Below are 14,824 nucleotides of genomic sequence, written 5' to 3' on the forward strand. Positions count from 1 at the left end.
CCTACAGAATCAAATAAGCCACAGAACGGGATTTCTTTTGCTGAGGCATCAGTTCAAAGTTCAATTTTAATATTCAATTTATACAAGGTGCTTTGAAATGACTATTATTACTCATTGTACAGAAGTCTTACCATCTGAAGAGAAATTTTTATGAAAGTATCATTTTTCCATTACTATCATGGCAATTCAAGCCAAGAGATTTTATCCATGACCTAATAAATATATACAACAGTTTTGGAAGTCTGCTGTGCACCTTCTCATGTTAAACAGCACTTAGTCCTCTTTGTAAAGTGACTAAACACGTTACAAAGCTTCCTTCTTAAGTAATCATTAATGCTCTCTTAAGTAGTTCTGTTGCACTGATGAACACATCCAATGCAAATCACAACGGCTAATTCAATTCATAACTGAAGAGCTGCTTACATGTTGCAAAAATTACCAGCAACCTACTTCCTTGTCTTAAAGGAAAAAGCCATCTTTGCTACCTCAAGGCTAAGCGAGCCTTGCTGCTGGCTGCACATCTGCAGGCACTGCGCTTGCTGGCAACGTACATTACCTTGGCACTGTCCCTATAGCTGCAATGAAGCTGCATCTTGGTATAGCTACTCTTCAAAAAAGAGGAAAACACGCACCTGTGGCCAAATCCATTCCCACTGTAACTCCAGTGACTTCAGTATTACACCAGGGATAGAAGTATGGCTGCGTTTCAAAGCAGCTCTCATTCTTCTAATCTTTTCCAAAGCACTCTCCCAGGAGCAAAGACAAGCACAGGCAAATACCCTGCCAACAAGTGAGTTCACAGGAATTGCTACGAGTAACTGAACTGTCAACAGCAAAAAAACCAACAATTTGAGCAAAGTACAAATGCAGGACAGCCAATGCCCTCTAATGGGCTAGTTTTACTATGCGTAGATAGGCAAGGACGCAGAAATTCAGCTCTGAAATAAAACAAATCGTAAGGTCTCCCACCACATTCTTGTGGATGACACTTCCAGTTTATCAAATTTTTTTTTATATAATACAAATGAAAAATATCTTACCAATATCTTGCAAGACAAATGAAAATGAGTGTAAGAGGGGAGCCTTCCACAAGCTTCGCTTAAGTACTTCCACAGGGAGTAAGAGAATCAAGTCATGGCTGTGCTCCACTACCCTGCTTAAAGCCGTCCTCTATTTATTTCCTCCTCACCCTTCTTCTTTCCTAGTCCATACTGTATTAGCAGCAAAGCCAAAACTGTCAAATCACCTCGAGCACACATGCACACTGGAGGGAGGAAAAGGAATGCCAGGCAGCACTTACTTTCCTGCAGAAACCTTATCACTTGTCCCTTGGCCTTACTGTGCACTCCCTTTCTCTCAAAAATTTCCAAACCAAGATTCCTGGAATTTGCCCCCTTTGAACCAAAACAAGTGTGTATGCTTCTTACCCAATCATTTCCTATGAATTCAAAAATAAGATTTTCATTAAGTATTTATTTTCTTAGCTGAGGGCTTCTTCATGGAGCCCTAACCCAGGACCGATGGCAGGGCGAGCAGCAGCTCCAAACGCTCACAGCTTCACATGGGTCATGACTTAGTCCTTACAACCTAAGGGTGCTGCAGGGCAACAAAGCACCACAACATCCTCCCCCTCTTCCCTCCCTCCCCAGCCATGGGGTCACAACGGTCCTTGAGACAATCTTTCATTCCCATAGCCAGCTGCTGCCATAAGTTAACTGTTTGGAAAGGCAAGGAGAGAAGGAAACACCCTTCCCATCCTTTCCCTTCCCTTTCCCTTCCAGCCTCAGATCACAGCTGTAGCAGACAGCTGAAGTGACTCGGGCTGCTGAGGAGGTGAGGGACGTCCACCAGCGTGCTTCCAACCACCACAAAGAACAGCAAAGAAACTCCAACTTCTGGTTACATGAATGTCACAAAGCTCTCATTAAATCAAAGGCAAAGACTTAAAATGCTTCTTCGAGCAAACTCCCTGCTCATCTCCAAAGGAAAAAAAGTACAATTGCTTAACTTAATCCACACAGAGTGATCATTGTATTTGCCTGCGTAAAGATCATATTTGTTCTATTGCCTACATCTAAAGGCAATTTCAGTCAGAAAATGAAATGGTGCTCTCTTGACCTTTTGTCTTACATGGTTCATGAATTACTGACATATTACAATATCCCCCAACACTATGGAAGCTTAGAGATATTGCAACGTCTCTCTTGTAAGTGAAATAAACTTGGTATGCCACTAAAAGGCATTAAATTATTTTCATTATGCCACACAGAATCTAAAACACTTACACTGTTTTGATTTCAAAATCCTTGGAGAACAATTATGCTCTCAGGGCCATAAGACTCTATTATAAAGTCCTCAGAAACCTAGCATGGTTTCAATAAATCCTCCAGCACTACAAAGCAGTTACTCAGCTTGAAGAATGAAAACATGAGTTCATCCACTGCAAAGTCAGCATGTAAATTCTACTAATTCGGGATCCCACACTTCCTAACACGTTTTTTTTTTTTCCTGATCACGACAATGCTTTAAGTCAAGTTTTCAGCATAATACATGCACTTCCTTTTTCTGATTGAAAGTTTACATTATTTGATTTAGGATGGGCATAAATACATGAGACATCCATATATGTTTATGGTGTTACAAGCTAGCAGTGGCAATCAGCAATTAGATACACATAAATAGTTTCCTATGTATATATAATTTAACAAACGTTAAGATTCGGTATTAAAGAACCATTAAATTAAATCAGTCATTGTCAACGTGAACGGAGAAATATGTTAATTTCTTTAATTTATACCATGTCACAAAGAATGCTTTAAAACACCATAAATCAGATTTCAGGGGTGACTGCTGTGAATCCTGATTTAAGAAAATGCAGCCACCCTTATTAGAGCTGATGAGGCTGTTCAAGTCTAAGTAGAGCTTTTGAGCATAAATACACAATAAGCTTGTTTGTATATACATGCTTATGTCCCCTAGAAAGAGCACAACCTTCTAATTAAGCAAAGCATCCACTTGCCAAAGGAAAATAACAACAAAATGCAATCAAAACAAGCAGAAATTGCCGAGGGGAGGACAAGAGAGATTATATTCCCCTATTCCAAGGGGAAAATTGGAAAAAGAGAGAGGAAAAAAGAAGAAGAAAAAACAAAAAAGGGGGGAAAAAAAAAAGCAAACACCCAGGCAGGAAACCAGGGCCCAGCAACTTTCTGCCAAGGGCAGCTGAGATGCTTCATCACAACTCGCTTTTTCCAGACCCGACACTTCGTGTGGCCGCCAGGGTCACATGGCAGCTGCAAAGGGAGGCCGGGGGGGCCGGACCCACTGCTGGCCCCCAAAGAGCCGGAGGCAGCAGCAGTGTCCCTGTTTCCATGACCTCACGCGGGGAGGCGGGGGGTGCGGGGGCACAGCTGGTGGCAGCTGCAGCACCATCTGCTCGGGGCTGCGCCCGCGGCCCCCTGCTTGTCTCGGGACACTCGGCCAGGTAGGGAGCGAGGTCACCTCTCCCTGGGCTCCCCCAGGGCACGGCCACCACTGGCAGCTGCTGCAGGGCGAGGGGCCGGAGCGACGCTCTGCAGCCCGCAAAGAAAAGTTTGTGAAAAATAAAAGAAAAGGCAGCCAGGCCTTGGGAGCGAGAGAGCTTGCATGAGTGGGACGAGAGCAACAGAGCCCTGGCTAGTGTGTGCAGATGTCAGCATCCCTCGTAGGAGCGTGTCTTTATGGAATGCTGTCAGCACACCATCTGATTTATAGCAGTCTGCGCTGAGAAAAGGGGGGAAAAAAGCAATGAAAGGCACAAAAGCACCCCTAACTTGCCTCTTTTGTCAAGAGGATTTTGAACGCGACAAGAACTTTATCAGTTTGCAATTTAACATTGCACGTTCTGCCATGTGATCCTGCCACTGTATTCTCTATTTCTATTTCTGCGCCATTTATTAAAAAATAAAGAAAAGTGCTTAAGTATTTTCTGTGTTCAAGGAATGACACATTTAGAAGTTTCTTTTAAACATTTTAGGCAAATTATAGCACTCATTAAGGACACAGTTATGTACTAACATTGCTTCCAAGTGCCAGCAACACATCAGCCCAGTGGAGCCCCCTCAACTTCACAGATCTCATCAAGATTTACCCTGTAATTACCAAAATCAGAGCCAGGAACTGCATGTAAAAACAAGCTGGCCTTTATGGCTCGTACAGGGACGATTATTTCCAAAGGCTAACTGAGCGCCACTTACCATACATTTTGCCTTCATCTGATAAGATGATTTTCCTCCTCCCACATGGTGGATAGATAGCTAGAGCCTCCTGAAAGCTCTGCTCAATGTCAGGGCTCCAGACACCTTCTGCATCGTTGTCAATAGGTTTATCTGCAGAATCGCTCATTCTTTCAATATCTTCGGCAGGGCTCTCGCTGCCGCTCCAGCTGCTGGGCTCAATGGTGATGGCTGGGGTCTCCAAGCTTAAGCTTGGAGTCTTAAAGGAAATAAACCTACAAAACAAACAGACAAGCCCACAAGGCATTAAGGGCACGGAACTTCAGGAAAACATTTCTGGTTACTTCTAATTTTAAACTAACAGCAGCTAAGCATTAATGGGAATAACACTAGCATGGGATGTGCCCACAAAAATAACATTACTGGATTCTAATTCTCTGATCTTAGCCAAATTAATGATACAACCAGAATACAAGCAACATGAGAACAAAAAAATTTTAAATGATAATACCAGAGATAGGAATTACAAGAAAAGATGTGTATTCTACCTGTTTTAAAAGGCCTCTGCCACAGAACCATAGCAGAACAAAATTACAAGCTTCAAGTTGCTGAATCTATTTAATAAGAAATAATTTAATATTGCTGCACCTGCTCACACCACCAGAGCTGCAGATCTGTCAGTGTTCCTTTTAGATTTTTTGAGAGAAATACAACTCTGCCATAAAGATTTGCTCCAGGCAAAAAAGCTGCTGTACCAGACCAAATTCGTCTCTGGTGCAATTCTTCGTCAAGTCAGTGAAATAACACCAAGAACAGATTTGGCTCAGCATGTCTAGGCATAATGCAACTTTACTTTCAAAAAAGAAGTATGGTGACTCTAACTGATCTAAATGGATGGGAGTACTCCAACACACATGCATGTGCTGCACATGCACTTAAAAACCCAGTTAGTTCCCCAAACACTTTAAAAACATCCTAAACATACGTAAAATAACAGTGGTTAATAGACGGTGCTGGAGTATGGAGCCATGACAAGGTGCAAGACAGCACAGCTAAGATAAAGGGACACGGTGCTGGGGGGGGGGGGGCTTCAACCTGCTGCATCTTATGATGATGAAGGCAACAGGGAGACTAAAGGTAAATACTTCAAAGGAATTAAGGAGTTACCCTCTAAGAAGGTGACAAGACCAGCTGCCCAGCCGAAGTGCCTCTACACCAACGCATGCAGCTTGAGAAACAAACAGGAGGAGCTGGAAGCCACTGTGCTACTGGAAAATCATGATGTATTCACAGTCACTGAAACCTGGTGGGACGATTCCCATGACTGGAATGTGGCTACTGACAGCTACAAGTTGTTCAGAAGGGCCAGGCGAGGAGGAGGTATTGCCCTCTGAATCAAGGAAGGAATAGAGTGTGAAGAGCTGTCCCTGAAGAATGGCCACCAGCAAGTCAAAAGCCTATGGGTATGAGTTAGAGACGCAGGAAACAAAGGGAGCTTTGCTCTTGAGGCCCTACTACAGGCCTCCTGATCAAGCAGAGCCTGTTGATGAAGCCTTCTTCCTCCAGCTACAGGAGGTGTCATGATTGCAGGCTCTCATCCTGTTGGGGGCTTCAACCACCCTGACATCAGCTGGTAAAGTAGCATGGCGAGCTATAGGCAATCCAGGAGGCTCCTGGAATGTGTCAATGGTAACGTCCTCGGCCAGGTAATAAACAGCTCCACAAGGGGAGATGCAATGCTAGACCTGTTGCTTACGAAGGCAAGTAAACTGACTGGTGAATTCAGGATTGCAGGCTGCCTAGGCTGTAGTGACCATGCAAGGATGGAGTTCACACTCTTGATGGATATCAGACAGGCAAAGAGTAAAATCAGGAAACTTAATTTTAGGAAAGCCAAATCCCAGCTCTTCAGGGAGTTAGTCAACAAAACCCCCTGGTAATCTGTCATCAAAGACAAGGGAGCGAAGCAAAGCTGGCAGATCTTTAAGGAAGCTTTCCTTCAGGCACAAGAACTCTCCAGCCCCCGCTTGAGGGAGTCAGGAAAGAAAGGCAATAGACTGGCATAGTTGAACCAGGACCGGCTGGTGAAAGTGGAGAGCAAGAAGAAAACGCATAGGCAGTGGAAGCAGGGACAGATACACTCGGTGAAGTATAGGGATACTGCTAGGCTGCGTTAGGGATGGGCTCAGAAAGACCAAGCCCAGCTGGAACTGGACTTGGCAATGGAAAAGAAAGGCTTTATAGGTACATCAACCAAAAAAGGAAAGTCCAGGAAGGCATATCCCACTCCCCCCTCCCAGTGAGCAATACAGGCAGGCTAGTAACAACAGACAAGGAAAAGGCTGAGGTACTTAACTTTTTTGCCTCAGTATTCACTAGCAACTGCTCTACACACAGCCCTCAAGCGGCTGGTTCAGAAGGTGGGAACTGGGCAAGCAATGCCCTTCCCACTGTAAGCAAAGGTCAGGTTTGTGACCGCCTGAGGAACCTGAACATCCATAAGCCGATGAGTCCTGATGAGATGCATCCCAGAGTCCTGAGGGAATTGCCTCACGTAGTCACCAAGCCACTCTTGATGATATTTGAAAGTTATGGTGGTCAGGTGAAGTCCCTAGTAACTGGAAAAAAGGCAACATCACACCCATTTGTAAGAAGGGTGAAAAGGATGACCCAGGGAAATACTGACCCATCAGCTACACCTCCATGCTGGAGAAGATCATGGAGCAGATCCTCCTGGAAGCTATGCTAAGGCACATGGAAGACAGGGAGGTGATATGGGATAACCAGCACAGCTTCAACAAGGGCAGGTCTTGTCTGACAAACCTTACTGGTTTTGTTCTTTTTTCCTTTTTTTTTTTAAGATGGTGCAAATGCATCAGTGGACAAGGGGAGTGCCACTGACGTCACCTATCTGGACTTCAGTAAAGCCTTTGACACAGTCCTCCATAACATTCTTCTCTCCAAATTGGAAAGCTATGGATTTGATGAGTGGACTGTTCAATGGGTGAGGTTACATGATCGTACCAAGAGTAGAGGTGAATGGCTCAGTGTTCAGACAGGGAGATCAGTGACAAGTGCTGTCCCTCAGGGGTCAGTACTGGGGACCAGTGCTCTTTAGTAACTTCATCAGTGACATCAACAATGGTATCAAGTGCACCCTCAGCAAGTTTGCAGATGACACCAAGCTGTGGGGTGCAGTTGACATGTCTGAGGAATGGGATGCCATCCAGAGAGACTTAGACAGGCTCAAGAAGTGGGCCTGGGAGAACCTCGTGAGGTCTAGTACCTGGGTCATGGCAAACCCCACTATCAGTACAAGATGAGGGATGTAAAGACAGAGCATACCCCTGTCGAAAAGGACCTGAGGCTGCTGGCAGATAGCAAGCTGGACATGAGCCAGCAATTTGCCCTTGCTGCCCAGAAAGCCAACCATATCTTAGGCTGCATCAAAAGAAGCATGTCCAACAGATCGAGGGAGGTGATGCCGTCCCTCTGCTCTGCACTGGTGAGGTCTCACTTGGAGTACTGGATCCTGGCACTGAGGACTCCACTGAGATGTAGAATCCTCAGTACAAGAGAGATGTGGATGTGTTGGAGAGTGTCCAGAGGAGGGCCATAAAAATGATCCATTACATGAAGCACCTCCCCTATGAGGACAGGCTGAGAGAGCTGAGGCTGTTCAACCTGGAGAGGGCACCAAGGATACCTGAGAGCAGCCTCTCAATAGCTGAAGAAGATATAAGAAAGAAGCAGACAGACTCTTTAGCAAGATCTGTTGTGATAGGAGAATGGGAAATGTCCTCACACTAACAGAGGGGAGATTTAGGCTGTATATAAGGAAGATGTTTTTTATCATAAGGGTGGTGAGGCACTGGAACAGGTAGCCCAGAGATGGGATGGAAGCCCCAACCCTGGAGACATTTCAAGGTCAGGCTGGATCAGGCTCTGAGAACGCACTCTGAGCTGTGCGTGTCCATGTTTATTGAAGGGGAGTTGGACTAGGTAATCTTTAAGGGTCCCTTAGAACTCAAACTATTCTACGGTTCTGTGACAGTTTATTTTATCAGAGGAGATAAGAGCGGCCCCTCCATGTGCAGAAGAAGGGACGTCCCCCGCTTGCCCCTTCCCAGCCCAATGCTGACATGCCATATCTACAACCATGGCTTTATCTATGACCTAAACCAACAAGTGAAAAGCAGCAGAATGGCAAACAGCCAGTGGAAGAGAAGGGGAAGCTGGAGGCTGCAGCAGCTCTGACAAAACACCTCTCTGAGCTTGAAAACTCCCTGACAGAAGAAATCTTCACAGCAGTTGTCACCCAAGCCAACCAATCAGCCAATCACTGGATATCCCAAACTTGACAGTCCAGTCTATCGAAGGCTACAGGGCCTTCCAAAAAAAAAAAAAAACCAACACAGCTGAAACTGGGGAAACTGGGAGTAGTCTCATCATCTTGCTAACCGACATTACCGGTCCAACTCCTAAAGCATGGGGTATTTCCACTGCCCTGGGCTCTACCAGGAGCCCAGAAGCATGAGCACATGTGAGATTAACTCCCAGGAACTTTTGTTTCCCTGTTTGCACATCTTTTTATACAAGGAGGCATTGCCAAACTTAGCATTGGTTTGAACATCTCAGCACAGCTTAGGACAACGTTGGTCCCTACCCAGCAGTAATCTCACAGCTGATCACAGCGTCTTGAACGCCTTTTACCAACTGATAATGAGGCAGCAAACGGATTCACAGAGAACTACACACAAATGAGGTGCAGGAGGGAAGTCTGCTCAAATGGACCACTTACTGTCCAAAGAGCACTCATTGCAAAGAGGGAAATGGAAATATTTGTACAACATTGAAGCACAGTCTTTCAAAATTTGCAAAAGGCTGAAGGCTTGACTGAACCCTTGCAAGATTTAAATCTCATAGCTGAAACAGAAACACAACAATAATGAGCAAGAACTGACAAAAATGATCATTTCTACTTAAGTCTTCAAATACAGGGGGATTTTTTGGTAAACGAGAGGTAATTACATGGTGACTAGGATAATTAGCAGGGTTTCAGTTTTACTGCCACAGTGCACAGGAAAAGGGCTACCGGAGATTTTATTGACCTCACATGCTCAAGACCACAGCTCAGCATTTCGTCAGAAGACAGCACAGAGAAGGACTGTTTGCCCGGTCAGCTCCTCGAAGGTGACTGGGGAGGAAATCCTTCCCCTCCTTACTCATGGGCACCGCATCCTGCAATGCGCAGCACAGCCACCGGCAGCTTGTGCTCCAGCTCAGCAGTGCTCTGCTTACAAAATCTGCCACAGTCATAGCCCCAAGGCTTGTTATCATCCTATAAACCAGCCCTGGTTATTATATTATGCCAAAATAATAATTAACATGCATACAAGGAAAACAGAGAGGCTCTAAAGTAATTAATGTGACTTGATATTCATGTTAGATCTTGCATTGCGTTTACTGGTGAATTTTCACTACTGTGCTATCTTTCCCCTTCCCACCCCTTTTTACCTACTTGGATATCACCTTGAGCTATTAGTAGCTACTGTAGCAGCCTCTAAAACAAAGTAAACGTTTCTTCCAGAACATGTGTATGATACGAGTCAAGAGCAATCTCCCCCCAAAAAAATTCTCTTCTACTCTGAAGGTTCTTTTTAGCGATTTTCATTTTGGTGAATGCTGACGCTGCAGATGAAGCTAGAGGACTGAGAAAACCTGGTACCGCAGCCACTAAATGGCTCCCTCTTATTTCAGGGAAATAATGAGCTACTCATTTAATCACTTCCAGCCCAGCTCAATATATCAAAAGGCAATTCCACCTTGTCCTTAGCTTGAATTCTGAAGATCCAACTGTGATGAAAAATTTCAGACCTATTATGCTGCAGTTCAACGTGATTATCAAAAATAGTACAAGCTGTCAATAGAAGAGCTTTGTTGCACATTTCTAACGAGCCATAAATCTCATGGAAGAAAAATGGTCTTCCAGTCCAATTAGAAAAAAAAAATTGCCTTCCTTATATTAACAAACTTCAAACCTCATAATACCAAGTTCTAGTGGAGGGAGAGTTAATTTCCTGGAGGCAATTAACAAAAACAAAAAAACAAAAATGTTCCTTTTCCACGCCGGGCACACCAGGCTGAAGAGTTCTATATTTGTTTTGTGTTAAGTTTGTTAGAACCAATTTCATGCTTGTATTTCTTCTCACCAAAACTGAAACACCTGCATGCTCCCCAGAAAACCACCACCAACAAAGCAATAATAAGAATTTTTAAAAATCACCATGTTTTGGCTAACCTTTTGCCCTAAGATTGCTTAAGACACACTGCTGCAGTTCCAGAGGTCTCTCTTCAGAGTTTTCCTTTTAATGCCAGTCTCTCTGTTACTTATTATAAGACAGCTACCCTGCATGAGAGCTCATTTAGTTGCCACCCTGAGTGCATCTTTCTTGTGGTCACTTTCTACTCCAGCCAGTTCACACAATTCTAAGTATCCCTGTTTTTCTCCTGTAGTTACCAAGACACTATTTGCCACAAGTGACAGAGGTATGCTCCCCTCCCAAACAACATGGCATTTTCTATTTAGCAATGCAGAAACTATTAGAGACGGTATCTGATTTTCTAGATATGTTTTTTATAGGAAATACCCATTCAATACAGCTTCATGAGGTACAAGACTACTTGCATGGTTGAAAATGTAAAACTCAGACAAATAAGGACAACTACAGAGCAGAACCAACCAACAAATTTAACCAAAACCAAACGGCAGTCTGGAACATCTTATCAAGTGAATGCTTTATTTGGTTGCATAGAACATTGTCATATGCACTCACTTTATGAGCAATGCAAACCTGAACCCGCCTGGAAACTTGCTGCTCACAGACCAACAGCCGAGATCAATAGCTCTTCACAGAAGTGTAGGACAAGTGCTGATCTAAGACCCTGGTATGTTTCATATCTTTCAGTACTTATGCAATGAAGCAGTAACATGCAAACATTGTTTTCAGAAGTCATTTGAGCTGAATCTTACTTTATAACATCCTGCACATATTAAACCATTTTTCCTGCATGTTCAATTAGCTTATTTTCTTGAATTTCGGCGTACAGGTGCCGAAGGGTACCTGTATGGAGGGATCACTTGCATACACACATAACCACTGAAGAGGTTTCATATTCTGCAGGTACTGGTGCAGAAATACAACTAAGACCAAACACATGGCCTTGGTTCTGAGAGATGTCTGGGAAAAAAAAAACAAACACACACCAATTGTGTCTCCTTGGTCTACTATATTCTGTCTGCTTGAAGGGAAACAAGGGCAGGTAGTTTTGACACAACCTGCAGTGCCATCTGTAAGAGTTTCCAGGTGAGAAAGCACCAGTGTAGCTACCCACACCAGCTACGAATAGCTGCAGAAGGATATCAAACAATGTTTACAACTAGCCCACTATTTCTAAAACAGATCTGTCAGAAATATCTTAATTCTTGATGAAAGGATTTCAAAAGCTGAAGTGGTTAATTATGCTTCTAAGAATACTTTTTATTTGGGAACAACTTCATCTTTGCTTCAGCTCTATAAAAACAATGGGATTGGGAATCCAACAAGCTTTTTACAAACATAAAGACAATAATGAGCAGATGAGTAAAAACCAACTAATTCTAAATTTGCAGATGGCAAATTCTCTCCCAAGGCTTGAAAAGTTACAGGCCCATGGGATTTTCTTCTGCTTTGTTCAGCAGTGCAAATCCACAGCTGGAGTGCTAAGCCTTCAGGAAAGTACTGCTGGAGAGGATCCAGGGGAAGAAAGTTATCAGATCTAGAGAACATGACCTACCAGGAAAGGAATTGGGTTTGTTTAAATTTGGAGAAGACTGATGTGAGAAGATAACCATTTTCAAATAAGGAAAAGGTAACAGTGAAGTAGAGAAGCAGTTCTTCTCATGGCATCTCCAAGAGGATATAGAAAACTGCTCCCAACTCCTCCTAACAGAGCACCCCCAGAAAAAAAGCTGAAGTAGGAGACTTCTCACAGGCTGAAGCAGCATATGGTTATGAAGCAGCTATGTTTGTTGAAGCATTTGCTGAACTTCTTTTTTCCAAATAAAACCAAACTGAAGTTTCTGCTTTGCCAGTAAAAGTATCTTTGCGGTACTTATGCAAGTCGGGAAATAAGATTAAGCCTTTTTTAATAAAAGATTAACTTTTTATTTAAAAATAAATTCATATTCTGGATACCGTAACTGTAATATTTAAGCATGTATGGATTCTTCTGATTCTTTGAGGCCTTCAAATGGCATGACTTTCAAGGAAACTATATATATTCAAGCAATTTTATATTTAATTTAGTTTTATGAGGAAAGGATATAACAGTAAAATAAAATGTAAATGAATTAAAACTTAAATCATTTACAGAGCATTTGACGGCAAAATCATTAGCTTAAAATGACTTCATTGCATTTATGTTACAAGCTCTACTTATCAGCAATTATTCCCTCTAAGAAAAAAACGAGCACCGGGAGAGAGAAGCAGCCTATTTCCAAGATAAAGCGTTCCTTTAAAACTCAGCCAGACTAATTCAGCCATTTGTTTCTGCCATTGAAAAGAAGAGTTTTTCCTCTGTCTATACGAATACTTCCAGAAGAAATTCAGATGCTGGGCTTTTTTTGGCCATCAAACATGCCCAATGAGGCTTCCTTATTCTTCCTATCAAATGCATTAATCCTGTACATCAAACTAGTTTAATTTCCTATTTCTCACTCAGGATACAGTGCAACCTACTAGTTTGGGTGCTTCTTAGGCATCTGTGGGGGAGCAACACGATTGTTTGGATTACCCACAGCTACCGAGCACCTGTAGAAAAGAGCAGAAGGGTTTTTTTCTGAATCAAACATGTTAACCAGCAAGGGAGTTCAAGCATTACTTTCCTCCCTTCAGCTACAGCACTCGGAGTTATGCACAAAAGCAGCAGGAAGACAGACAGCGCCATGCCAATGTGCAAAATACCAAAACCACATAACCTAACATCAATAAAGAGATCATTTCATACAGAAACATACAGAATCACAGACTGCAGGGGGACCTCTGGAAATCATCAACTCCAACCTCCAGCTAAATTAAGTTCCGTACAGCAGGTTTCGTAGGAAAGCATCCAGCCTTTAATATCTCCACAGAAGCAGACTCCACAGCCCTCTGGGCAGCCCGTTCCAGTGCTCCATCACTCCCACAGTAATGAAGTTCTCTCTCATGTTTGTATGGAATTTCTTATGTTTCATTTTTTGCCCACTGTCCCTTGTTCGATCACCACACACCACTGAAAAAGAGTCTAGCCCCATCCACTTGACTCCCACACTTTAGATACTTGTAAACAGTGATAATATCGCCTTTCAGTCTTCTCCAGACTGAAGAGTCCCAGATGTCTCGGCCTCTCCTCATACGGGAGACGCTCCAGGCCTTTAATCATCTTTGTGGCCCTCCACTGGACTCCTTCTAGGAGATCCCTGTCTTTTTTAACTGGAGAGCCCAGAACTGGACACAGTATTCCAGCTGTGGCCTCACCAGAGCAGTGTTCAGAGGGAGGATCACCCCCCTCCACCTGCTGGCCACGCTCCTTGTGATGCACCCCAGGATCCCATTGGCCCTCTTGGCCACAAGGGCACACTGCTGGCTCACAGCCAACCAGCTGTAAAACAGGATGCCCAGGTCCTTCTATGTAGAGCTCCTCTCCAGCAGGTCAGCCCCCAACCTGTACCAGTGCATGCAGTTATTCCTCCCCAGGTGCAGGACTCTACACTTGTGCTTGTTTAACTTGATCAGGTTCCTCTCTGCCCAGCAATCCAGTCTGTCCAGCTCTCAGTGAATGGCAGCACAGCCTTCCAGTGTGTCAGCCACTCCTCCCAGCTCCGCAGCATCAGCAATCTTCCTGAGGGTGCATCCTGCTCATATGAGAAGATGTAGCTTCATGAACTGTGAGGACTTACTCAACATAGAATTATTTAGATCTGCAAGATTAAGCAGCATACAGGCACAAATGTGAAATTAAGATTATATGAACTGTTTCTAAAAAGAAACTTGGCATTCTCCTTGAATTGCTTGTTTTTTGCTTCTAGAAATAAGTTACTAAGAACAGAGTGGGCCTATGGTTAATACATGGGCATTCTCTTTGCAAACCGCTTTCATCTCTCTGCATTCTTTATGCAACTGAAAAGAGTATTTAATACCACTAATGTTTTTTTCAAAAGCTGATTTTATTAATACAAAATTATTGCTGAATAGAATGGTATGCCTCCTCAGCAGGGAAACAACCAGATTCTGCCTCTGAGTTCCCCACTCTCCCTGGCTCTGTCAGGTATGTACTGACTCCCCAGACCCCTCACGCAGGGAGCGTCAGCTTCAACCCATCCAGACAGTGCCCAGCAACCCAGAGCGCATGGCGCTTTGTGAGGGGCTGCACACGGCTCATGACCCATGAGCTGCGCTGATTACCAAGTTAGTGCTGGGTAGGTGAATCTTAACATGCCAGCTGCAAATCCCTATCTCATAACAGTCACAGGTGTCCAAGAAACAATTCCTTCCCCGTGTGATACCAAAGCAGTCACATTCATCCAAGGT

The 14,824-nt window shown here is 43.7% G+C and overlaps 1 protein-coding gene across 10 annotated transcripts in view; it reads right to left on the reverse strand.

The window, feature by feature from the left end:
• The window catches only part of TEAD1 (TEA domain transcription factor 1), a 149,472-nt gene that overhangs the window by 89,133 nt on the left and 45,515 nt on the right, over positions 1–14,824 (reverse strand). For all 10 annotated transcript variants that reach the window (XM_021403656.1, XM_021403662.1, XM_021403659.1 and 7 more), the window contains exon 2: positions 4,236–4,489. In XM_021403656.1, coding sequence (XP_021259331.1) covers positions 4,236–4,383 — 148 coding nt within the window. In that variant the 5' untranslated portion in view covers positions 4,384–4,489. The remainder of the gene's footprint in view (positions 1–4,235; positions 4,490–14,824) is intronic.

The sequence above is a fragment of the Numida meleagris genome, chromosome 6 (assembly GCF_002078875.1).
Source record: "Numida meleagris isolate 19003 breed g44 Domestic line chromosome 6, NumMel1.0, whole genome shotgun sequence".
NCBI lineage: Eukaryota > Metazoa > Chordata > Aves > Galliformes > Numididae > Numida > Numida meleagris.